Source organism: Glandiceps talaboti, chromosome 7 (assembly GCF_964340395.1).
Source record: "Glandiceps talaboti chromosome 7, keGlaTala1.1, whole genome shotgun sequence".
Lineage (NCBI taxonomy): Eukaryota > Metazoa > Hemichordata > Enteropneusta > Spengelidae > Glandiceps > Glandiceps talaboti.
Window position 1 is genome coordinate 4,786,235 of NC_135555.1, and position 26,354 is coordinate 4,812,588.

The 26,354-nt window shown below is 35.0% G+C and overlaps 5 protein-coding genes across 5 annotated transcripts; 2 read left to right on the plus strand and 3 right to left on the minus strand.

Moving 5' to 3' along the window:
• Positions 1 to 533: 533 nt before the first annotated feature.
• LOC144438306 (anillin-like) lies at positions 534 to 2,386 on the minus strand. The gene is made up of 3 exons (XM_078127367.1): positions 2,264 to 2,386; positions 1,934 to 2,106; positions 534 to 1,090 (listed from the first exon to the last, which is right to left on the minus strand). The coding sequence occupies exons 1-3, from the start codon at positions 2,366 to 2,368 to the stop codon at positions 967 to 969; spliced, it is 402 nt and encodes a 133-aa protein (XP_077983493.1). The 5' UTR covers positions 2,369 to 2,386; the 3' UTR covers positions 534 to 966.
• On the minus strand, positions 2,384 to 9,639 carry LOC144437415 (uncharacterized; the record flags this gene model as incomplete). Its single annotated transcript, XM_078126346.1, has 12 exons — positions 9,588 to 9,639; positions 8,279 to 9,150; positions 7,779 to 7,946; positions 7,333 to 7,663; positions 6,258 to 6,577; positions 5,607 to 5,864; positions 5,165 to 5,303; positions 4,698 to 4,868; positions 3,961 to 4,084; positions 3,323 to 3,443; positions 2,691 to 2,825; positions 2,384 to 2,458 (listed from the first exon to the last, which is right to left on the minus strand). Coding segments are annotated over exons 1-12 (2,766 nt in total), but the record flags the coding sequence as incomplete, so codon positions are not given.
• A 2,440-nt stretch (positions 9,640 to 12,079) lies between these two features.
• Positions 12,080 to 15,277, plus strand: LOC144438212 (DNA replication complex GINS protein PSF2-like). The gene is made up of 5 exons (XM_078127254.1): positions 12,080 to 12,210; positions 13,230 to 13,344; positions 13,799 to 13,898; positions 14,583 to 14,709; positions 15,155 to 15,277. The coding sequence occupies exons 1-5, from the start codon at positions 12,121 to 12,123 to the stop codon at positions 15,275 to 15,277; spliced, it is 555 nt and encodes a 184-aa protein (XP_077983380.1). The 5' UTR covers positions 12,080 to 12,120.
• A 1,728-nt stretch (positions 15,278 to 17,005) lies between these two features.
• LOC144437305 (GMP reductase 1-like) lies at positions 17,006 to 23,131 on the minus strand. The gene is made up of 7 exons (XM_078126229.1): positions 23,030 to 23,131; positions 21,391 to 21,594; positions 20,826 to 20,999; positions 19,938 to 20,126; positions 19,227 to 19,269; positions 18,766 to 18,925; positions 17,006 to 18,349 (listed from the first exon to the last, which is right to left on the minus strand). Exons 1-7 carry the CDS (start codon positions 23,114 to 23,116, stop codon positions 18,160 to 18,162), a joined length of 1,047 nt encoding a protein of 348 aa, XP_077982355.1. The 5' UTR covers positions 23,117 to 23,131; the 3' UTR covers positions 17,006 to 18,159.
• A 316-nt stretch (positions 23,132 to 23,447) lies between these two features.
• Positions 23,448 to 26,354, plus strand: LOC144437280 (ubiquitin-like protein NEDD8). Its single transcript, XM_078126200.1, has 5 exons — positions 23,448 to 23,551; positions 23,789 to 23,806; positions 24,564 to 24,593; positions 24,933 to 25,015; positions 25,994 to 26,354. Exons 1-5 carry the CDS (start codon positions 23,534 to 23,536, stop codon positions 26,076 to 26,078), a joined length of 234 nt encoding a protein of 77 aa, XP_077982326.1. The 5' UTR covers positions 23,448 to 23,533; the 3' UTR covers positions 26,079 to 26,354.

A 26,354-nucleotide genomic window follows, 5' to 3' on the forward strand; every position in this document is an offset into this window, starting at 1 on the left:
GGAATCACTGACGGCAATGGATCAAACATTCAGTCTAACTGTATTGCGTACTATATGGGCTATTATTATGTATATGTGGATCAAATGAATAGATGCTACAATGCAAATGTATATATTCATGATTACTAGTTTGTCTAAAGCAGAAAAAAAGGGGACAGACTGTAAAAGACATTATATGGAAACATGATACACATTAACAGATACAGATAAAATTCAGCAATATTCTGAGGAACTAATCTATCTTATTCTATCAACCATATTTCATAAACACCTTATTATAAAGTCCATAATTGTAAATGAATATTGAGTATTATGAAAATAATATCTTGTAATATACTGGAATATCATAATAAAGGTATAATAACTACATGCAGTATCTGATTATAGTTAACATGAATGGTGTGTGTTGGTATTCATGTACTAAATCCAGTGTCTTTCCAAGGCACTGTGTACAGAAACATAGTCTAGAGGCTATCCTTGGCTTCAAATCTCAAGATCTCTCTCCCCCCCCCCCCCCCCCCATCTAGCTCAATGAGAAACCATGAACCAAAAGTTGTTCATGCAAATGAGTAAACCCCAACTGTTAGAATGATGTAAACAGTATATAAGCAGGTCCTGATATGACAAGTATACAATATTTGGACATTATGTACCTGCCCCCAATAAACACTAACTTATCATTGGGTAGAATTGTGTGACTGATTGATTAACATGGTGTTAATGATTGTGTGGGTGGCTTGGTTTGAATTTGAAATTTCATATCAGGACCTTATTGAGCTAGATGTGAGATGAGATTTGAAGCCACAGATAGCAATTAGACTAACAGAAACACACCAAAATAAACAACTCATTATCATTGTCAGATTATACATGGATATTGAAATTAAATATAACATTACTACTATTTCAGCAGAAATCTTGGAAGAATTTGATTATGAGGTATAATTATGCGATTGTGTGTAATAATTAAATCAATGTGCCAAATTGCTTTGATGGATCTTTGTTCCATTGTCTCAGGTTGACCAATGCTTTGTTTAGTTTATCCATCCACTGGATGCGTTCATCCTTGGTATCAGCTGATATCCACCACCTGGCAAAACAAATCACAAACACCAATCAGTGATTTGTCATTGAAGAAGTCATTCTATCATATCATATCATATCATATCATATCATATCATATCATATCATATCATATCATATCATATCATATCATACAGACAGTACACAGGTGCATTGATAACAGTTTAACAATATTCCCTGTGTTTTTAATTACAAAACTTGCACAATATTACCACAGAAAATATATTCACTCACACACACTGTATAATAAATAGATCAACGTGATCATAAATGTGCGGTAAACCCTGTCCAGTTGATTTCTCAATCTTTCTAAGAAACAAAGTTACATTATCCACACTATCTTCAAAACACCAAACATTCTCTTTGAATGTCATCTACAGTATATTATACTGTAGGTATCATATAGGCTAGCCTTACATCACACTTGAATATGTTTAGAGTCTCAAAATAAAGTTGTCGGTGCTTGAACAGAAAATATTGAATTGATAGAAAAATACCCAGGTCATTCTACACAACAGCATGTGTCTATGTCATTGTTCTGTGGTCCTTAATATACAAGTAAAAAAAATTCAGAATCTCTGATATTTTCATATTTTTTTCAAACATTACACCTGTGCAGTTATAATTATAATAACGTATTCTTCATTGAGCCAGAAAATACTCATGACATGGGGTTGTGACTACTTTTCTTTGACTTGTAATGACAAGGCCCCTTATGCCAGTCATATTTTCTTCAGCTGAGCAAAGAAAAATATTAGAGAATATGGCAATATTTATTTAGTCCCTTCAAGTTAGAGTACAAAACAAATAAAGTCCAAGGTCTAGAAGTACAAGTAGCAGTGATACTTACTTGATCTTGGTGATAGGTCCCTCACAAGTCAATACCAAGTTATCCTCATCAGTACGTTGAGCTGGTCTGCTTGTAACCAGTTCAAAGGTGTTTGGTCTGGCACAGAATTCCCTTGCTACCATTGTGATGTTCTTATTTATACACTCTTTCAGACTCATACTTCCAATAGGTGCCTGGTGAAAGACATCATCAAAGAATTACAATATTTACCATTGCATAATTAGTAGAAGTGGTCTGTTTGTGCAGCATAAATCAGAAATATGTGGAGCAAACAATACACACACAATGTAAGAAAATGAAAAGCTTTCAACAAGATATGTTCATTCTTACCTTACGTCTCTCATCATCAGGGTATTTCCAATATGAGATATATCCACCTGACAGGACACACCATCTACGATGCCAGGCACCAAAACCATTGACATCATCAAACATTGTGAGGAAACCTCTCTCTTCCACCTCAGCATTAATATAACATTTTACTTTCATGTGAATACTTCCCTCAAGAGGACATAAAAATGGAACCTGCAAAGAAAGCACAAAAAACAATATATTGTTCAAACCTTTTCCATCACAATAAATCACAGTCTGGACCAATAAAAGGGTAATGTATCAAGTTTATTACCATAACTCTCATGAGCTGACAAACAGGATAAATATATATATGCTATTACTTGAGAAATATAAGTTGAAGATCTGCAGCACTTATACACTGTATAAATTATCAAAGAGAAACCCTAACTTCAATTATTCATACCTTGGTAAGAGAGAACTTCTCATTCCTGCTAGTGTGGAGATTGATTTTGGATGTACCAACTAATAAAAAGTTACTAGTTCTTACAGCACCAGGACCGCCAGGGCTGCACATAGTTGGCAACGGACTTGCATTTCTCTGTAACAGACACACACCATATATAAATTTTAGAAGTTAAAACATATTCTTACTATATCAAATAGTAATGTACATACAGCACACAACTAATTCAGTAACTGTAAACAACCAGGAATAGGGCAGATTTTGACGTCAGTACGAGCAGTTTGAATTACATGATGATCACCGTGATGTTGCGGTTATTTTTTGTTTGGCTAACAAAGTTTTAGAGCACATTTCACAACACACAATGCTTAAATTTGAGTTGTGAGTGTATTTCTTCATAAAATTGAAGTTGTGCATTATACTAAACTAAAATCTAAAGATATAATAGTTACAGCCTTTCATCAATTTTTTCAAGTTGGTCCGAAAATAAGTTTCAAGTTGATGATAACCAAAATGGAATATTAAATGTAAGGATGTAATAGTCTTGCATCAGTAAAGATGTCTACATGCTATCATTTCAAAATTAGTGCAGAAAATGAAAGAAAATATAATGTATAAAAAAATGTCAATACCTTGCTCTTTCGTGGAGTAATATTCCTCAGTAGATTACCCTTCTTTTCCTTGACTTCCTGTCTCCTGGTCTGCATGCTGTACACTTCAACGTCCACCATGAAATCACTACCAATGTCATTCCTGTAACAACGAGAATTGATCATGATTGGTAACTAATAGAAATAGCCACACTAAATCAGGTGGAGACTGTGGTGCAAGATGTACTAATGGAGATACACACTACATGACTAAGAAGATACACAAAAATATGTTGAAATTGTGCATAAAACATTATTTTACTGGTTAATCCACCATGGTGGAGGGTCTATGGTTAATCTAACATGTGTTTTGGTCAGGCCTCCTTGTATGTCTTTCTCTTCTAGGACCATAATTATAGGTGGTTTAAATTTCCTTCACACTCCCCACTTATTATATAACTTGTATGTGTGTTTGCTAGTTTGGTTGCTGTATTAGGTCTGTGTACATGTCCAGACTTTGGGATGGTCGTTTACTGTATCAAATTTTGATTACTGAATACCATTCAAATTCCTTGCTTCTCTAGAAAGCAGCACATTATTAAACTTATCAGATATCAAAAGAGAAGTTTTATGAGGAGTGAATTATGTGAAAATTACAAATGTTTTTTATATTGACTTACATTGTAATCATATTAGTAAATGGTAAACAGTCTCCATTGATGCCATCTAGGGTAGACAGGAGATGAGTTGATATCACATGAGCTCCATTTCTTATCAACACAAGGAAATGGTGGATTTGACGATCTGATGAAGTCATGGAAGAAAAGGAGAAGATGAAATATAATAAGTGTACAATCACACGAATAGTGAAAAGAGAATGGTTCTTTATCTATTAACAGTTCTCTAAAGTATATGAATATCTGAACTTTATACACCCACTCCCTCAAATATGTTTTACATGTTACAACTCTGACTCTCCTTTAGCTGACAAACTTTGCAATAGTCAATGTTTAACCAATCGCTGTGTCCTTTCACTATTGTCATTATCACACACCAATATATTTACTCTCTCTCTCTCTCTCTCTCTCTCTCTCTCTCTCTCTCTCTCTCTCTCTCTCTCTCTCTCTCTCTCTCTCTCTCTCTCTCTCTCTCTCTCTCTCTCTCTCTCTCTCTCTCTCTCTCTCTCTCTCTCTCTCTCTCTCTCTCTCTCTCAATTTTATGATAATTCACAAGAATACTGTATGGATGCTACTTGTTATAGAAGAGGATGATTAGTAGGGAATGATAACTGTCACACACAATATACTTCACTTTTCGTGTTAGTCCAGAAATTCATCTGGAGTATCTACAGAAAGAAAATGTTTCAAAATGATTTCCTTTCTTTAGGATCATGTTTGTAGGCATATTATATATTTACCTTGCTTAGATCCCATAGAAAAGATATATTCAGTCTTCAGGGGCAGTCTAATGTTTCCAATTGTCACTGAACCTTTACTTGGTGTCTCACCACTTGGATTTCGACCACGTCCACTTTGATGCTCTTGTTTCAAACGCTGTACTTCACCAAGACAAGCCAAACGCCTTTGAGCTGTGAAAAGGATAGATAACATAGTAATTTAACATTGTTCCCAAGTCTGCTATGATTTTTATTTAGATAGTGGGTTAAAATATGGTTATTGCAACTTCCAAGCACATATTTGAAAGTGAGAAATATACAACAGTAATGTACACCTAGGACTAGGGAGTACATACGCAACAGAGCAGTGGCTACAATTGTAGGAACAGTTTCTACAAGATACTTGATAACATCTTGCAGGATATTACAATTTCGAGCTACAGTGGAGGAGTTGTAGTCTGTAAGTTTCTAATAATTACTAAACTCACTGGCAATGACAAGCAATCTCTCAGCTTCCAGCTCTTCAGTAGTTCCTTTCATTGAGTCACCCCTTGACGATATGAGATTGAGGGCTTGAGTGGATTGGTGGATGATAGCCTGCTGCTGTGATATCTCTTCAGTCAGAGTCTGTACAAAGAAATCTTAATCTCCATAATCATTGTCACACTTGTTCACCAAACTTGTTAGTCACACTAACCAGACCCTCACAGGGCTATGCACTAACTAACTAAACTTCCCTCTAAAATGTATACTTGGTTCTTCTAGGTGCAAACGCTATAATTTTTACCATGAGCTAAATACTTATCATGAAAAACACTTGTAGATTTTCAACTGTTTGATTGACAACTGTCATGAAGTAACATGTCCCAAAATTCATAATCAAAGATGGGATGCCTACATTGGTAGATTTCAGAGAGTATAATGCAATACCTGTATTTTTTCCCTGTTAGACATGTGTCTCATCACCCTTGATTCCTGTCTTTCTACAGTAGCCTTCCTGATGGGTTCTCTTTTGATGATTTTCTGTGGTGGAGGTCTAGTTTTGACCTTCCTCTGTGACCTGTAACACTCAACACTGTACAGCAATGGTACATCTCTCTCCTCCTCCATGCATGACTTGATGTTATCAGCTGATGTTGACTTGGGCACACCATTGCTTCCTGAAGGTTTGCGACCGCGAGGTGGTGCCTGAAGAGATGCGAGTTTTATAATGACATTAATGACAGGTATTTTGACAAGAATGAGATTTTTTCAATGATGATCATGGTATGGTATAAGTGTGTAGTCTGCTTGCATCAAATTTGATTAGCCAAGCATGCAATCTCTAATATTTGAGCTGCAAGAAATATCTATAATTGAAAAAAAAATGATAAAAAGATCCTGCCTTTCAGTACATCATGTAACTTTGGGTGGTAATCTTTCAGTACTTTTGTTTTGTTGTCAGTTTACTATCATTATACTCACTTGATATAGCATTCAAAATAAGTACACTTCAAAATGTTAACTCAATCTCAGTTGTCTGTGAATATTACAGACTTTATAAACTTGAAGGACCTCATATTTTTAATCAGTGTAACTTACCTTTGGTTCCTCTGCAAATTTGACAGTAGGTTTAACAACCGTCTCCTTTTTCGGAGGTTCCTCTTCTTCATCTTCCTTGGCAATAGCTTCATCTAAAAGATCATCCAACTCTCCCATCATATCCATCTCTTCATCTTTATCATCATCATCCTCCTCCTCACCATCTTCTTCAACACTTGGAAACTTCCGTTTTACAGTTTCCTCTTTAGGTTCTACAGTTTCTTTTGGCAATTCCGGTTCTTTGGTTATGGGGGTAGTTTCTTCTTCCTCCTCCTCAGATTCACCATCCATGTATTCTATTTCTTTCTCTACTGGTGCAGCTACTGAGAATGAACGGCATATGACATTTGAATTCAACTTGTTTGTTTAAAACACCCATGAGCATCTGAGGCAATATCTGTTGTGTAATACCACCTTTCAAACTACAATCACACTTCAAATACAGTGTAGTAATAAGAAATTAAAAATTGAGGCAAAAGTTCAGGTGACAGGAACAGATATCATAGGTGCATATATACATATTTGTACCATGAAATATTGGAAATCATGGTTTAATTAAGTGAACACTAAAATAAACAGGTGAGGTTCTGGTAACTGGCTGAAATTCCCAGTGAAGACAGCCGAATATTGTAGAAATAGTTTCCTACATATGAGGTTCTACTTTTAACATGTAAAGGTTGAAGCTCATTAAATTTTATTTTGTTTTAATTTAACCCTGATGTGCAAAGAGAAAACAGCCGAAACACAAACAAAGAACAATTTGAGAAGATTGCAGGAAATATCACAAAGTGTATAGATATACTAAAGTATAAAACAAGGCATAGGCATGGTAGAATGCAAACTCAGAAGAAAGGAAGACAACACTTAAACTGTGTACAGAATATTATCAGTGTCACTGCTTGTATGAATGACTATCGACAACATGTTACCAGAACCTCACAGCAATAAAAAAAAAACCTACCCATCACCACTAAACCATAAAAGGAGACAGACCAAGAAACACAGGGCAGACTCAAGAGAAGCAGACAGTCGGTGCAACCAGTGTTGACATGTATCTATAATCTCAAACTCTTACCCTGTCTTTTCATATATTCAGCTACAGCCTGTGCCCTGCTAGGTCTAGACTCCCTGGGATTGTTCCTGGGTGGAGCCACAGGTTGAGGTACAGTGACTAACCGTGCTCTACCCGGGTTGTATTTCTTGTATTTGTTAGAGCCTGAATGAGTGTGAGATGGAACATGGTGACCTGTACCTGTATTATGTGTTGTTGTGTTACCAGAAGATTTTTTGCCTGTACTTGACATGGTGGGAGGTTGAGGGGCCTTTCTCTTCAAGGCAGGATCTTCTCTTGCATTGGATACAGGAGCAGCTTGCTGGTTAGCACGAGATTGCTTTGTTTGCATTTCCTACACAAAATATTGAGAAAAGGCAAAAGGTTTATTAGTTTGAATGATAAGGACTCAATGAAACATACAAGATTCTTTATCAGTGTCAGTAACATGTCAACAGTAATGTTCTCACCTTTCGTACTGGTTCCTGTCTTGGTGGTGTTTTCTGTTTCTTTGGGGGAGGTGGTACATCTTCTTCCTCCTCTTCACTTTCTTCTTCATTAGTATTTGATGGGGTTGGAAGCTCTGTGTTTACCTTCCATCTGTTTCTCAGCAGCTCCAATTCTGCATTTCTCTCAGTCTGTACATCAAAATTACGTTATAATTAATGTAAAGTTAGAGAATTCCATTGATATTATATTCATTGCATTCTTCATGAATTGTCAGATGTCTTTTTAAATACAAAAGAACCTACAGAAAGTCTTGAACTGGTTGTTTGGCCACTGAGTGTAGAATGTATAGATCACACATGTATATAAATGTGAGTTAACATAGTTTTACACTCCATTTTCTATTTTGAATACCTCACACTATAATCTGAACAAGACTTCCATTGTTTCATGACTACTTTTTGTCTCCCCCACCCCAAATACTTCATGTTCTCATTTATCATAAATATCAATATACACTTACTTGAGCTTTGAGATTAATTTCATTTCCTTTCCAGCCACCATTTTGCTGCTTAAACAACTGTGCTTGTATACTCTTTGCTTTTGCACTCACGCTTGTGGGCGACTGTTTCAAGTTTTGACTTTTCTGAGAAATTTGATCAGCAAAGGTTTTTACTCTGCTACTTTGATGTGGTTGAGATGTTGGTTTAGGCACTGTAGTTGTCATGGCTGGTTTTTGCTGACTAGCAGGTTGAACTGGTTGTTTGGTAGTGCGTCTAGTTGGAACTGGCTGTACATCAACACTACTGCTTGCACGTACATTGACAGGTTGTTGGTTCCTTGTGGTTGGAACTGGCTGAGATGCATTACTTTTCTCTTGTTTCTGTACCACAGAGCGAGTGACTGGTCCTGGAGAGGTATAATGTGGTGTTTTGGCATTGGGGCTAGCTGGTGCTTTTACAGGTTCCCATTTATTGTTCTTAACAGGGCTTTGTACCTGTGTCTGCAAGTAGGCAGGGTTGTTACCCTCCCTTTCTCTACTAGGACTATATACAGGTGTACTCCTGTATGAAGCATGATTTGATCTACTTGGTTTGGCAGGACTTGCCTTGGCAGCAGAGTTTCTAGGGGCAGCTACTGGTTGTTTCTCCTCCATGGGTTGTTCAGCTGGTTTGGGTGGTTGCCACCTGCGGGTTGGTTTCTTCTCTTCTGGTTTCTTCACAGGATGGCTGGTGTCATCTTCCCAGTTGTTGATGTTGGCTGCCAGAGCAGCAAACCTAGATTTTCGGTTGGTGGGTTGTGGTGCTGTACTTACTTTTTGAGGTGCTGCTACTTTGTCTTCAGTTCTCCTAGGGCTTGGAACATAATCATCCTCAAGCTTTGCATGTGTATCACCTAGCAATGACAAAACAATATGAAGAAAAGTTGAATTTTGTTGTTTTTCCACAAAAATTCTCAGAAGTCTTCTTTTGAATACAATGTTCCAAAGTTTGTTCATTCCATCTACAGATTTGAATCAAGGGGAAGCACCTGTCTTTAAAAGCGAAATTTCCCATCAGAATGATCTGATATATGTCTAAAATCTATCATTACCACAAGGTACCTAAAAAGAGCAGCAATGTCAAGTTACAGTAACAACAGACCTTTATAATCGGTAATAACTTTTTATCTTGAAGTACATAATAAACTGCAAAATAAATATAGTATGGCGTCACCATTGCTAGAATTGCCCATCCCATCTCATCCCTAAGCAATGAGCATTACATTTTGTAAATGTAAAATTATTATGTATCATTTTGATAATTCATGCCAAACAGGTTGTAATAGCTTACTTGGACAATCACAGTCATCCCAACCAGCACGTTGCTGTGATAAATTACGCATACGTGAACGAACAGAAGGCACAGCTGGTGTATCTGGTTTGATTCCATTCTCGGCTTGTCTACTATATCCATCAATATCAGTGTGATGGGATTTCTTACTTGGTGATACTGAAGGAGTAAAAGAATATATCACGATAAACTTAACCTGTTATTCTGACTTGCCATGGGAACAAATAAACCAGACCACTACACACACTAGTCTACCATTGTAAATACAAGCCTCAAGCCAACATGTTATGTTGTGCAAGAAATGTTTGAAACACATTTATGGTTTACAGTTAAAATATCAACTATTATATCTCTGTATACTATAAATATGAAAATATAGTGATCATCAACATATGATACCATGATACACTAGACCTTGTATAAACTGTTTGATTTTAGTCTAGTATTACAGTAAGTAAGTATTTCAAATGAATGTCAAATAGCCAAGTCTCTGAGCTAATGATAATAAAATCCAAGTTATTTAAGATACAACAAACTATGATTATATGGGTCATGAACTGATATGGCGTTCTGATAATTTACAACTTTATGAATTTGTGAAAGGAATGGGATGTTTTTTTTTGACAATAAACAAAATTTGCATTGAAAGACTAATATGATAAAATGTCAAGATTTCCACACACCTTCCCTTTCCTTGCCAGTATTATCCTCTGCCAAGGGTGTCCTCCTTTTTCTTGGAGACAAGTTGGTATCATTCATTTTCTTCTGAAGGTTTTCCCTCCTAGCTCTCGTTCTCTGAAGCAATTTCTAACATAAAATATAGAATATATATAAATTATATTAACTAATATCACTATGAATGATAATAGTTAGTTTTATTCAAAGGAGTCTGTTTATATTACTCTTCAGTTCAATACGTACAAACTTTCAGCTAAACTCTACCTTGTAAATTACAGTACACATTATAATGTCTTCTTGATTGAATTTAGAATACCATTTTTTAAAGTAACAGTTGGATAAGGAAGAACATTCCCATATTTGTAATAATTCATTCAATTTTAAGCATGGTTCTTCATGATTCAATATCTTTTCTTCTATAAGTTCTATTGGAATCAGTAAAGTCTGGGAACCAATCAGATGGAATGTGGTATTGTATTGCATGCTCTGGAACAGACCACAGGAATTTGTGAACAGTTGAATTAGTCATCAATCTTTCATGAGCAAGATGTCTTTCCAAGCCTTCAGATTTAAGTGCCTCTATGATTTTGATGAAATATGCACACTGCAGTATGATTTTTCCCCCTGAGTTAACTTTTATATGGTCATTTGTCCCGAGACTTTAGCAAGATACACACATGATGGAGCACTCCAGCAAACTGAAGTTGACGGGTTATAAATAATTCTTTTTTTTATTTACTTTAACTTAATATATAAAGATGAGTGTTATCAGTAGACCAATGGGATAAATATACATTTTATTTTTCGTAAAAGCAGTTGACAAATTTAATGCGGGTTTCCGCTTTTTTTTATATCAAATTTACATATCAATCAAACTTTAAAGGTACATTCTGAGTGGTCGAAGTTTTAATGAGAATTCAAATTTTGAATCGTCGACTATTTACAAGTTGTAATTTGTATAAGTTCAACCTTCTTTGTGTCGATATTTTCATATACGAAATATAAGTTTTAACAAAATCGCAAGGCTTCTAGAGTATACACCCCGGAAACTAGTTATCATGTTTGACATTTTAAGTGTAACGGTCGGCATTTTTTCGTTTATCACATGATCCCTACTCGAGTACTCGGGTCACGTCCGACGTTCACTAACGGAAAACATTGGAGAGGGAAATCACGTTTAATGTAGCAAGGCATAAGTTTGCTCAAAGGCGATATTTATAGGAAAACAAAAGCAACAAAAAATGTGTTATTTGAAATTCTCAACGTCCTTCATTCAAATCCATGACGTGACGATAATCTTCCATCAATGAGAAGAGCAACACAAAATTCCAATGAATCCTATCAAAATACAAGAAAAGGAAAAGAATATCGTAAATTTTTCCGTGACAACACTTACCTCCGTGAATGGATCCATTGTGGACTCAGTCAAACTTCACTTATCCGTCGTATATTTGGCAAATTTGTCAAGATTCAAGACACACGGATACTTTGTTTATGAATGCACGTCGATGTCAGTTGTTCACTGATTTTGAAATTGCCTCCGAAGCATTGAACCCTGGGTAATAATTAAGAACCTTTAGGCTAAACGGGAAGTATATTGTTTTCTTCGAAAGTTTCTTTATAGAGTCATCACCTATCGTGATTTTATGAACGCTGGAAACTTTTCTTGAACTAAAGATGTCATTTAATACGCTACTAATCATTTGATTTCCTCCTAAATCGTTCTAATCCACACAATATTTAATCACGTTAAAATTAGATTAAATCGTATTGAGCTAGGAGGTCGAAATTCAGCCTCGTTTTGGCCAAATTTCCCGCGAAGGATAAATATGAGAGAAACCAGCTGATTTTGGTTATGGATCCAGCCGAAGTTGAATTTCTAGCCGAAAAGCAAACCGTGGTGATTATTCCAAATTTTTCACAAGATAAAGTCTACTTAATCAGCGTAAGTATGCTTATTTCAATTTGCATGACCTGCAGTGCAAAGCCAAAGGTATGGGGGCGCTGTTATTCATAGATTTTACACTGCATTATATGTATCATGTAGAGTTTATATGGTTTATTTACATACTTATGAAAGCATGTTCATCCTTTCATTATGGTTATGTTGTCAGACGAAGTAACTAAAATATCTAAGATTAAATAGTGCGCAGTGTGACTTGTTTCCATTTTTGCATTTCATATATATTTGAGAGTTTTGACAAGTGGGTACTGTACTGCAACTTGTCAAGGTCATTCTATAATCTAGAATGGATTTAATATGAACAGTAACACTTGAGTGACAGTTTTACTGTGTAAAATTTTGGACTGTACTCCGTAATTATATATTAGTGCATCCAGAACTACTATCTGCTGAGTTTGATCACTTTGCTTTGCTAAAGAAGAGTACAAAGAACAACAAAAAGCAATTAAACATATTATGTTCCTCAAACTTTCAAGTTATTGTATTCTGGTGATGCTAGGATATTTCAGTTAAAGTCTGGGTTTTTTTCTGGAGTAAAGTTAAAACTGATGTAATACTGTAAATCTTTATTAAGTGTATCTACTATGGATTGTACACTGTGAAACATAGTGGAAAGGGGGACATGGACTTTAACTATAGTTGCAATACTTGTAAGGTTAGTTTTTGTTTCTCAGCTTATCATTCCAGGCTTTGCACTTAAATCTAACACCATAAATCCAACTGCACAGACCCGAATACACAGGTGCAGTGCAAATGTACATCACACAAGTTGGATGATTTTATCTGTCAAAAATCAAATATATTGATGATGACCCACTTAATAATGTTCCAAAGTAGCCCTAATCCTGTAAATAACAGCAAAAATTGCGAAGCACCATAAAATTTAAAATGTGAATGACCGAAAGATCTTGCTGAAAACGTCAGTGAGATCATGGCATCATTTTCTAAGAATACTGTTAAAATAACAGTCTCTCAACCATATATAATATGTTTATATGCAGGGTGATGTAGGTCCATTTAACCCTGGTTTACCAGTGGAAGTACCACTATGGATGGCAGTCAGTTTGAAACAAAGGCAGAAATGCAGAATACAGCCACCAGAATGGATGGATGTTGGTAAGTTTTTATATATGTATGTTCTGCTTAGTCTTTGCATATATTAATACATAACGCTTTTATTCAGCATACTAGAGAGACAAAACAAGTGTTTTCATTCTTAATTGGCTGCAATGGATTGTATGCTCCCCAAGGAGTTGAGGAAGTATAAATTAAAGGGCTGTGACCATGTCGGTAATCCATGCCAGGGGTAATAATTGTGAGCACCGTGAACTCTCAGGAGGAAAGGTGCATTATAAATTCACATTTTATTAATATTACTATAATTCCAAATTTTAAGTGTCACATTGGTGATTGTTTTTCAAGACTCACTTTTCATCCTTGATCCAACCCAGTCATCCAGTTTATGGGATATATAATATATTATTTGCCTTCAAAGAGAACTGATGTAGATATACAGTATGGAGAATGCTAACTATAAGTCTAATAACACTTGTGATTTTTGTCTTGTAAGGAATATTGGAAGCCAAGAAACAAGAAGAGATAGATTCTCCAATCTTTCAACCAATGTTAAATGAACATTACATGGAAGTTGCACAGTTATTACTCAGTTGGTAAGTAACAGATAAATAGTATTCCCCAACATGTTCCCCAATACTTTTCTTTGTTCAGCCAAGGAAATTATGAGTGACTAAGAGGCCTTGTGTCTAAGAGTCAATAGAGAAGTAGTGACAAAACCCCTTAGGTTGCAAGTATTTTTGAGCTGAATGAAGAAAAACATTGGGGAATAATGTAAATGTGCCTCCAGGCTCCAAGCATATAGTTTATGAAAAACTGGGGAATAAAATTTGGAACATTTTGACTTGCATTTGAGCCTTGCTGAACAAACGATGGAGACATGCATTGGCTAGAATAACCAGGGTATAAAATTCCATACTTTTTGTTCAAACATGTTCAACTTGGCTTGCAAGAAGTATGATACTGTATCTAAGTGTGGGTTGAGTAACTACAGGGAGGGTGGGTCAAGCCCAGTTGCATAAAGTGTGACAATCGCCATATTCTACTGTGCTGAAAAGTTGCCCTCCCCCCTTGTAATTACTGAAGGCTCCCTAATTGGATAAAGACCTTTTCAAAACCAATGGTTTTTGTCTATGGATCAAATATATTGACTTTACAAATCATTCATTGAAAGGAGAATCTAAATCTTGTAGGCTGACAGTGTACTACTAGTAGTATCAGAAATATGTGGATTTGTTCATAAGTATGTTTACTATTATGTGTTTGTATTTCCTTCACAGCGCTACAAATGATATCCCTAAAGCTGATGATGTTCGTACTTACATAAAAGATATCTGGGACATAAGGATTGCCAAACTTAGAAGCAGTATTGATAAATTTGTAAGTGACCAAGAAACACATGCCAAGGTATGTTGATTTCCATTCCTCAAGGGTTTTGAATTTCAATGTTCTCCTCAGAGCTATTATAGGATATATAGGCATAGGGTATCAGTGTTTTAGAATATCTATTTATTTTCCCAACTAAATTATTGTCAAAGTTATAGAGATCTATGCCAATTTTTACCAGATTTCAACCTGTGATACTTCATGTCATATGTCTACTAACAAAGATGTCGACTGACAACTTTTTGTTATTCAAAGTTTTTGTAATTTATATTTTTTTTTATGAATAATTTTCATTTGTTCATGTAGTGAATCAGAATGTATTTATATATCATGAAACAATATCACCATTGTTACATTTTTTAAATCTTCTGAATAGTAATTACCATGCCAACAATGAAATTTATCAATCTTAGAAATCTTTGTTGTGTTTTAACGTGTTGTGACAAGTCTTTCTATTGTGTTACAGCTGGATAATCTATCATTGATGGAAATCAACACAATACGTCCATTTCTGACACAAGCCTTGGATCACATGCACACTTTGAGAACTAATATTAACCTGAGTGGGCGGGGAGCTACACAGGACTGAACTTTTTAAAATATTGCTGTGTTAGAAACATTACGACTGCACCGACCACTTTACTACCAACTGTGCAGACTGAAACATTATGCTGGTCAAATTTTGGAACAATAAAACACACTAATTACCATATGTGTGTATGACTGTGAAGTATTCAGTTCACAAAGTTATGTAATATTTTCAATCTGTTCAGGCTTTCTAAAGGTATATTCATAGTAGAACAATTTCTGTCAATCCTTGTTACATCAACATAGCTGGTATTCACTTGTATAACTACTGCATGATCATGAGAATTCTCAGATTTAAATTTGAAATATAAGTACATGTATTTACGAGGAACAGTACATTCATTTCGGGTTTCATCACACTTTGTTCCTAGGTCCATGTATTCACACACACTCTACACCATACTTTGTTCCTAGGTCTATGTATTCACACACTCTGCATCACACTGTTCCTAGGTCTATGTATTCACACACTCTGCATCACACTGTTCCTAGGTCTATGTATTCACACTGACAAGTTCCATATTAGGACATCTTTATTGCATACTATATTAACCTTTACACACTATTGTAACTTCTATACAAAATATTGCATTTTAAAATGGATAAAATCAAACTTAATTCTCCATTTATTAAAATATGAATGAAAGAAAGAAGGAAATGCATCTTATCTTGTGCCCCTGTAGAGGCAGGTATGTGAATAATTCCAAGAAAACAAAATAAGATATCGTCACTTGCACCACATCATAGGCATGTAAATAAATGTCATGAACACCAAGACAAAGAACCCAAGATTGGACTTATTATCTTGTAATTATGCCACCTAAAAAGACCACAAGGCAGTGCATGAATTCTTGTTACATGATATAGAATTTTACTACCTAGGCATGTCATGTATATATATAACAATATTCAATTTCTTGTTTGACACTGACATCTGCCCTATGCCCTACACATGCATTACTATATTAGTATAGGTGTCTGGGAGAGTAAGTCAACTTTGCTATTCCGTTTTTAGCACAAGTTAAAATTCTATTACAGGTAATAAGAACTGATTACAAAGTTCCAGTGACCAACCTTTGGGTAATGTGTTTACTAGATACCCAGCAAGTGGTACAAGTTATGTGTTTAGATGCAAAGAAACAGATACCTCTAGTATAAAGTTGGATTCATACCATCTAATTGAATTTACCAATAAATAATGCACCTCTAAATTGGTGGCACTGATACAACAGCTTATTACTATCGCCTTTGTTTATTACTCTGTAGTAATACACCTTCAACAAGCCACACAATAAAGCTTAAAAACTGTAAAATACTTGTCTCTCGTCCTATTTCAGTTTTTAACCTATGGCAGCAAGTGTTCAACCCTTCCACTGGTTGAAAAATGGCCACATGAAATATGTGTTTCAAAAATTTGTATCGTCTACAATTCCAGCACCAGTGTGTTTGTGTTATTACAAATAAGATTATTAACAGAAGTAAGAGCAAGTCTAATTTGATTCAACATTTCCAAATGGACAATATGGCTAATTTGTAACTCGGCTATAATCATGCAAGTTATTTCACTCAATTGCAAGACATCGTATACATATACATATATATGATATACATATACATATACCATACATATACATATACATGTACATATATACATATGCAAAAGCCAACACTGAGAGTCTGGTTGACCAAGAATACGAAATGTTTTCAAATATAAATTGTTATTTGGAACGCTATCAGCTGATTACTCACCGATAGAGGGCATGAAATATGGAAATATGGCTATGCAAAGTATCAGTTACCAAGCCTGTAAGATGTGCATAGACCACAAGTACAGAACTACTGGCCTTTAGTTTTCATTGAAATGTGGTAAAGCAGTGATAAAATACAACAATAACCTGAAAGTTTGTTATTAACCAATAAAATAACATATACACAGCACAAATGTGTTACTGGGGTAAAATTGCAAATTATGTCAAACACTTGTTTTAATTAAAAATTCTTACACACACATTTTAAAGGCACTTCTGCATCATTTGTATAATACATATATCACACACATGTAAATGTCTGGTGTTTGAATTGTGAAATTAAAGGGGCATAGTCTGCAACACATGAATTTGTATCATTAGTTTTGTTTCAAACTGAAGTATTCTAAAGAATTAAAATACACCAAAACCTGCTGAATCATGTCCAGAAACTGGTTGAAATCTCCCCAGGAACTTAGGTACAACATAAAAATGATATGATGATGTAATATATTAGTTACCAAATAAATTTGAAATACTTTCTTACAGCTATCAAGTTTCTTTGCACATACTTAAACACCTTTATTATTTCCAGACCTGTCATATTTGCTTTTAAATAGGTTTTAATATGTATCTGTATTATGTTGAATGCATTTTGTATTTGAAATTGAGCAAAAAATAGCTCTCAGTTACAGACTGTGCCACTTTAAAGATGTGAGCTACATGAGTGATCTTAGTGATAATATGACAATAGGTGCAAGGGTACATTGTGCGTATACTAGTATAATACACCCAAATTATAAACTAACTATTTTCAATTTCTCAATCATTCATTAATTGAGCTATGAAAATTTCAAACACCTTATTTTTTTATATTCTTGTATGTTCAGTAGAAGTTAACAGCAATCTTGCAAATATTCAGAGATACTTCTTCACAGCCAACAAATCATAATAAATACACAAATGGCAAGGATTACTGATAATACACAATTGATAATGTTAAAATTTTACACTCGGTCATACTGTGTTATTTTGCAAGCTGCTAAGAATTGTTTTATGTCTCCGAAGTTTTTGAGGTAATGAGCAAATGTGAAGTTATACACCCCTTGCTCTAGGTTGCCTGCCATGCAGTTCCTTATCAAGTTGTCATGCCAAAGACATCATTAGTTTGCTGGGTGACTCGGATGAAAGTTGTTCGTCTGCTAAGTTCCTTGAGCTTCTGCGCACCAACGTATGTACATGTAGATCGCACACCACCAAGAATATCAAGTATGGTGTTTTCTACATCACCACGGTATGGGACTTCTACAGTTTTACCTTCTGATGCTCTGTAAACATACAACAACACCACAATAAGTAACCATATTTAATCCAGATCCATAGAACATAATGTTCATGGTTCCAAAAATCAATAAGACATTAAACTATGGTTATTTTTGAATGGTAAATTGGAAACGAATGCGATGTTTCAATTCATCTACTATGTACCTAGATCACGCAATGATCATTTTGTGTGATCAAGGTCCTTAGTAGATGGATCGAAATATTGCATTCATTTCAATTTACTGTTCCAAAGTTTCTATATTTTACTGTCCATCCAGAAATTATTGAGATAGTGATGATACAGGCAGACCATAGCAAGCACAGATCTGATTCATTTAATTGATAGATGGGAACTAATAAAATAACAAGTGAATCTGAACAAAAGTAAGTGTCATGAAATGTTTCAGAACCCCTAACTTACCTATACTCTGCAACTCCACCTGCATGTTTCTTCATAGCTGTGGAAGAACTCATTCCATAGAACATCTTCATTTTCTTGCCATTTTTCTCTATTGTTTCCCCACCAGATTGATCATGACCAGCAAACATACCACCAAGCATGACAAAGTCAGCGCCAGCACCTGAAGGTGAACAGACACCAAAATAGTCATGGGTGTTAATCTAATACATATGCATATTTGCTAAGACCCAGAAGGCAACAGTGAATCACTACAAGAACAATGAGGTTGAAATGGAGTTTCAATTTGATGTTTCTTGGTAATCGCACAAAATCTATTTGATGTGAAATCATGCAATGACTCCGGAACCCCGAAGTTTATGAAAATACCTTTATATCCTGGCACGGAGTGCCCCTTTAATTAGCATACCAATATACAAAGTTCTTGTTAAAAAGATGGCGCAAAGAAAATGATTTCAACTTACCAAATGCTTTAGACACATCACCAGGGCAAGTACATCCACCATCCTGTTAATAAGAGAGTGAGAACTGTGGTAAATTTATTTAATCCTCAAAACAGATTATTATAGTAATCAATGTTACCTGTATCATGCCTTGGCAACTGATAGAAAAGAGTCATGTGACGGTTGAGTGTAGGTTTGAGTATAAATATATGGTGTATATGTGACAGTATATTCATGAGCAAAGATAGGGTAACTCCAGCAGCAGAATCTCTCTGTCTCTGTCTGTCTTCCTGTCTCTCCCTCCCTCCCTTCCTCCCTCTATGTCTCGGTCCTGTCTTCGTATTGTTTCCTTGTTACCTACTTCACAACTATACAGGCAGTTTGTCAAATGTATAAATACCATATTTCGCTTTGGAAATACTAGTTTTGTTTCTTGGTGAGCTGCATCAGAGTTTGGTGTACTATGCAAATTGTCACTTTCTGACATGAATTAATGAAATAGGTAAAATATCACATATTTGCATATATTGATCATACAGTTGTGATAATACATAAGCAAAAAATTGACATATTATAATGCAATAATACATACATCAGCAATTAGGAAAAACATGAGGGCACACCACTATGGGCAAAAATAAATTGCATAGCACTTTACTGGGTAAAACAAAATCTGTTGAAAATTACAAAAATTTGGAATATCAGGAATAAAATGTTTGATGCTATTCATACCGATATGATGTGACCCCCTAGACCATGAGCTGCATCAGCACATTCAATGACAGCACTCAACTGTGGGTATCCAACACCAGTCTTCTTACGAGTTGTACACACAGATCCTGGTCCAATGCCAACTTTAATGATGTCAGCCCCTGCCAAGATCAATTCTTCTACCATCTCACCTGTCACTACATTACCAGCCTGAAAAGATTGAATGTCTCTTTCATTAAGTTGACTACATAAAGACATGCATGTAGTGAAATAGTAATATTTATTTGACACTGGATCAAATGTGTTAAAATGTATACTCATGAAAATGTGTATTTTGTAGTACCTGACACTTGTACCATATCTCTATGTTATTATTATCATTTTCTTATTTCAGGCCATCACATAAAAGTAGAGAAATACAGCTTTTGTGAAATACACAGAAATATGCTCTATTTTAAATTTGACCATGGCGATGAAGATAAAAGATGATATTGAACACCCAACAAAAGCAGGCAAATGAAAATACAGGCACAGACAATTCTATTGAATCTGATGGCGAGTCACTATCAAATAAATTTCCAAACATATCATGCAAGGCATAGATTTTACTGACAACATAATGATCATTTCATATTTGATAATGCCAAAATCAATTACAGTGTAAAAGTCAAATATCTTATTTTTATTTTTGTAAAAGATTAATCTAAAATGACATAGAAATGACCACATCCACCTGTGTGTAGAGAATACATTGCCAGAGGTCCTTACAGTCTTTATCAATAAGTTACATTCCCATGTTTGGAAAGTTTATATTACTGTGACTGTAGTATGATCACGATATGTTTCTTTGCTATAAAGTAGACTTACCATGATGGTGTAAGTGGGATAACAAGATATAAGTAGACTTACCATGATGGTTTGACTGGGATATTTGCCTCTAACTTCTTTCACAAAGTTAACAAAATGTTCTGAGTATCCATTGGCAACATCTAAACAGAGATAGTTGATGTTAGGGACGGCATCTAAGATAGCACTAAGTTTCTCCATATCTGCTTTACCAGAACCAGAGCTACAAGCTATATTCTGAAATGAACACAATAATTCATGTTAGATCAGCATCCTAAGGTATTAGAGTAAAACCAAAAGAACTGCTTTCCACTCCACTAACCTGGCATCAGCATTGTGAGAACCACTTCAGATTAGTATTAAAATCTAGATGTGAAAACCAACTGTTTGGCAGAGATATAGAAAGGTTGGTTTAGAACAAAAGATTAATCCTATGTAATCCTAATTCAGATAACACTAATGCAATGACCAAGGATTGAAACATATCCCTTTACATGTAACTTACTGCTCACTACTATACTACATACATACATGAGAACTTAGTGTTACACTGTGTACATTTCAATGTTTTGAATGAGACATTTAGACATCAACATTCTAAACAAGTAAACAACTTAGAGGAACTTACTTCCATGATGTCTGGATTATTTTCAGCAAACTCTTTCCAAGCATCAACTGAGTAATGTTTGTGTATAGTGGTAAATAAACAATGCTTAGCCAATGTTTTGGCCATTTCAAAAGTACCGACAGTGTCCATATTAGCTGCTATTATAGGAATACCGTTGAATTCTTTCTTGGAATTCCTAAATAGAAAACTCCTGGTGAGGTCAACCTATTGAGAGAAAAATAAGTTACATAAATTTTGATATAGTTGTAATGGTAACAACATATTTCTAAATAACAACTGCTTAAGGGGGCTTCATTTGAGTTTCTAAATTTATTGAGTAATACTAATAACCACAGTCACGGTTGAAGGATGGATAATGTTGTTAAATTTTAATGGGTTAGTGTATTTTCCTGGGCCAGTAATGATGTTTTCTGCATAGTAGTACCGGGTTGTTTTTGACCAGCCTTTAAAACGAATAAGACTTTCTACCTGTTTTCTAGCTGACATATTGCCAGTTGTGGGTAATGGCCCAAATCAACTGTAAGCAGAGAATCAAGGATAAGACAGTATGTATGTACAAACAAATTATGAATCATTATATAATGGGAAAAAAAAACATGAATTCCTGTTACATCACACATCTACTTTACATTACAATTTCACTGTACATCATGCATAGAATTACAACAAGCCAGTACATGCCTATATACTTCTGTATATCAAATTCTTTCTTTTTACCACTTGTAGGGAGAGGTATGAAAATGTAGTGTAGAGGGTAATCAGATTGTATGCGTATGCATGTGTGTGTGTGTGTGTGTGTGTGTGTGTGTGTGTATCAATCTGTGTATACATAATACTGAGTGAAAAATGTAGTAACAAAGACTTTAATATATAGTCACAAGAGGAATGTTGGTTTGCGACGTCAAAAAAAATTAAAACTTTATGAGAGGCATTCAGTTTGTATATGGTTTACTGAAATTAACATTTGAACAGCCTTTTAGGTTAAATACAAAGAATGATCACGCTGCACAATTGCTATGAAACTTGTAAAATACTAAATGATGTGCTTTCTAAATGTTGGGGTGGGGGCAGAATATCCTGTGTTTCCTACAAGATTTTCCATTTGATTTTACCAAGTCTCCCATTGCAGAATATTATAAGTTCTGTAACAATATATCAAATATGCACAAGTTCATATGTACTTTATGTTAAGTGTATTAGGATCAGTCCTATATTGTTTTACTGGGGGAGTGTATTATTGTATGAAAGGTTGCAACACAAAATCACAAAAGTTGTGACTAAACACAGTGGTCACTCAGTGATTTTTGTGCATAAAATTTACACATACTGATCAATTCTGATAATTCTGTTGATGTGAACTCTGTCAAGATTTTCAAATGAGAGCTAAACTTATATATTTAAGTAAATCTGCATACAGCTGTTAAAAAATACTAATCGGGGAATGAAAGAACTCCTCTTCCAATAGCTACAAGGACTAAGGAGTGATTCGATGTGCACTTGAGAAACTGAGCTTTACATTGTGTAACATTTTTCAGCCGACACACCCCCCCCCCCGCAAAATCACATGGCGGCGCCCTATATAGTTTCCATTTCACATTCTTGCAATCGTCTGCTGTGGCCTTGCAAAATTATACATTACCTCTGATCTGCTTTTCAGAGTACTTCTTTTCGGACGAAACAAGACATCTTTGAAATCCAATTTCAAATCGTTGTCGATTCTCGGCATGATTAAAGTTTCGATTGGTTACCACCAAGCAAGACACAGTGAACAAATTTAGACCACTTTTTGCATGGGAATTCCGCGCCAAAACGTCAGCGGATGTAAAACCTTTCAACTTAGGTCAACTGAGGTCATGTGGGTGACAACCCTAGACCATTTGTACGGGTAAATTCTATTGGTTATTTTTATCGCCTATCAAACAAAGCTTTCAGTATTTCAAGCGACTTAGATATATGTTTGACGGTTTCAACTATTCACAAACTACAAATTTAAATAAAGATTTTTAAAAATAACGATTTTCAAACTAGTCAGATAAAATATTTCACTTTAAGTGCAATTACTAGATGGACCAATCACATCGGTCGTTAGAAACGCCATTTCATCACCACAAGATCCTGTCGCAACAGAAGTACTTGAAGCACGATGTTGATAAAAGTGAAGGTAAGATCAGTAATTTATGAATGTTTTGATTATTTGTGGAATTTGAAAGAATTATGTAACTATCCTCTTGAGTATCCTCAAGTATTTTGACGGAGAAGATTCCGAGTCCTAGATTATAATATATTGGTTGTCTCTTTTCTTTTCTCGGTCGCCGTCTCATTCAAATCAACTTTAACTTCAAATGAATGACTCAACAACTTTTTGCGATGATGTACACTTTCCGTTACACAATAACAGACGCTTACGGGGAAGGAGGTAAGAAGTTGCTTGCTATGTCACGTTTTTATGCTTGGTGATTTTCTCGCCTTCCTACTAGATGCGGAAATTGTTGAGATGTTTTTGATACGTAATTAGAAACCGGAAGTAAATAATCTCATGGATTCTTGAATTCACAACAGATCCAGGCAGTTCTGGGTCTGTGATCTGGCTAGCTCTGGGTGTATAGTTACGGTATCGTCGAAAATTATGATCTGACTAATCATTTGAACATTTTTATTCCACCTCACAGCAGTGTTTGTCATACATTAATGTCAAGTATACTTTTTTCAGAATATACAATTAAAATGGAAGCTCTTAAATTTTATCATTGATATTTCAGTATTGATTAAAATGTCAAGGGTACAAGTAAATTTACATTATACATACAGTTACTCATACTTATTCCAAGACATTGTCTTTAGGTAACTTCGTGTATATATTTCTTACAGAAAACTTGTTTTCAGATATGTTTTTGTTTTATTTTATTGTCTGTTTTGTAGTTTATATGTTGTGTGTCTGGGCCATTTGATTAAGACTAATTCCACTGAACTATTTCCATGGCCCTCACCAGGGAGGGTGACCATGCAATATTAAATTATGTTTTTGTCATGTAAAAGGAAAAATGTACAACATCATGCATTGTATTCAATGCAATCATAGGAACGCACCAGCCGTAAAGAGTCTTTTTAGATGTATAGCTCTGTTATTTAATTACCAAGTGACAATATACTAAAATACTTATTTATAATTTCAGATTGAAATTGACATAGAACCTACAGACAAGGTATGTATATTTCACTTGTACAGAGTCAGTGGACAGATAATCCAGTTTTGAAGAAAAAAAAAACGAGCTATTTTGTGAGCAGACTAAAATTGGATTCTAGATTGCATAGATTCAGTACTTTACCTTGTACATTATATCATAAATTTTCAGATTCGGTAACAACCCTAAGGCACTTGGGTGGATCTTACCACGTACCATTCTGAATATTAAAAAATGTGAATTCATCTCGAATTATGACATGGAGAAGGATGGCTGTCGTACACAGAAATGCAGTTTCTATAATGCTGCATACTTGTGAACTGATTCAGAGACTTTCTGCACTGTGCTTTTTGTTGACAGGTTGAAAGGATTAAGGAACGAGTTGAAGAAAAAGAAGGAATTCCACCACCACAACAGAGGTTGATTTTCAGCGGTAAACAAATGTAAGTTGATGAGACTAAACATCCCTATCACACATCACTGGGCAATTGAGATAACATTTGTGATTAGTTTATTTCCAAATTAGTACATACAAATCTAGTTTTATGGATATCTCATCCAACGAGCAGCATTTGCTGCTTACATCTAGAGTTGTTAGGTTTATTTATAATCAGGCAAATTACAATGCCTTATGCACATATGAATACATTCTTCATAAACAAATAGAGTACATTTGTATTCATTTGATTTTGTTATTAAAACCACCATGACTGATAAATGACATGTTATTTTACAGACTGTTAGAAATTAGTTTCCTACCCCTGAAATCTAAATTTGTAGTACGTTTGTGTTTGATGTCTGTAACTGTTTGCACTGATTTTGTAAAGAGTGAAAAATGAAAACAATCAAATTTACTTAATAGAGCACCAATGCTAAAAAGTACTGTTCTAAACTTGGTCATATATGCAATTCAGCAAAATTCAAAATTGATGAGCTCACGTATACCCTAATCTTTTTGTTTTGAAAAATACCAAGAGTGTCAAGACAACGAGTATATATGATGTCATCACCAGAAGTTTGTCCCAGAAACTCTTGCAGGAAATCCCCAAGATGGGGATATGTCAAGTGCACTAGGGCTTCTTTGTAAGATTTCAGAGTTGAAGAGGTTACACCAAGTCACTATTTCATCACCCAAATCCTATGTAGGTTGATATCAGTCATCAAAACACAAAACAAGCGTACTAAAGAAATAAGTCGGTGGTGAAAGAGTTATGTTGGTAGCAGTAATCAATACAAGTGTATTAAAGATAGAAATAAGTCGGTGGTGAAAGAGTTAAGTTGATAGCAGTAATCAATACAAGTGTAGTAAAGTAAAAATAAGTCTAACTGGACTTTTCCTTTAAGTTGATAGCAGTAATCAATGCAAGGGTACTAAAGTAAAAGTATAAGTCTGACTGGACTTTTCCTTCCTCTCCTTACAGGAATGATGATAAAACAGCAGCAGATTACAAAGTGCAAGGAGGTTCAGTTCTACATTTAGTCTTAGCGCTCAGAGGTGGACAATGATGATCAGTAGAAATAGGCTAAAGGAGATGAAGCAATCAAAAGTTTAACATCGCTGGAGTCATCAATTTGACAGACAAGCCCCCAAATACATCATCATCATGTACATTTCGCCCTTCCTAGTTAGAGTAAATCTGTGATGTAATAGACGTGCAGTAGAGTAGTTTGCTTTCTACCTTTATTTATGTCATTTTTTCAATGTGAAATTCAATATCATATACTTATCATTTTACCAACCGAAATTAGTCTATGGTTTCTTAAAAAAGGTAATTGTTGAAA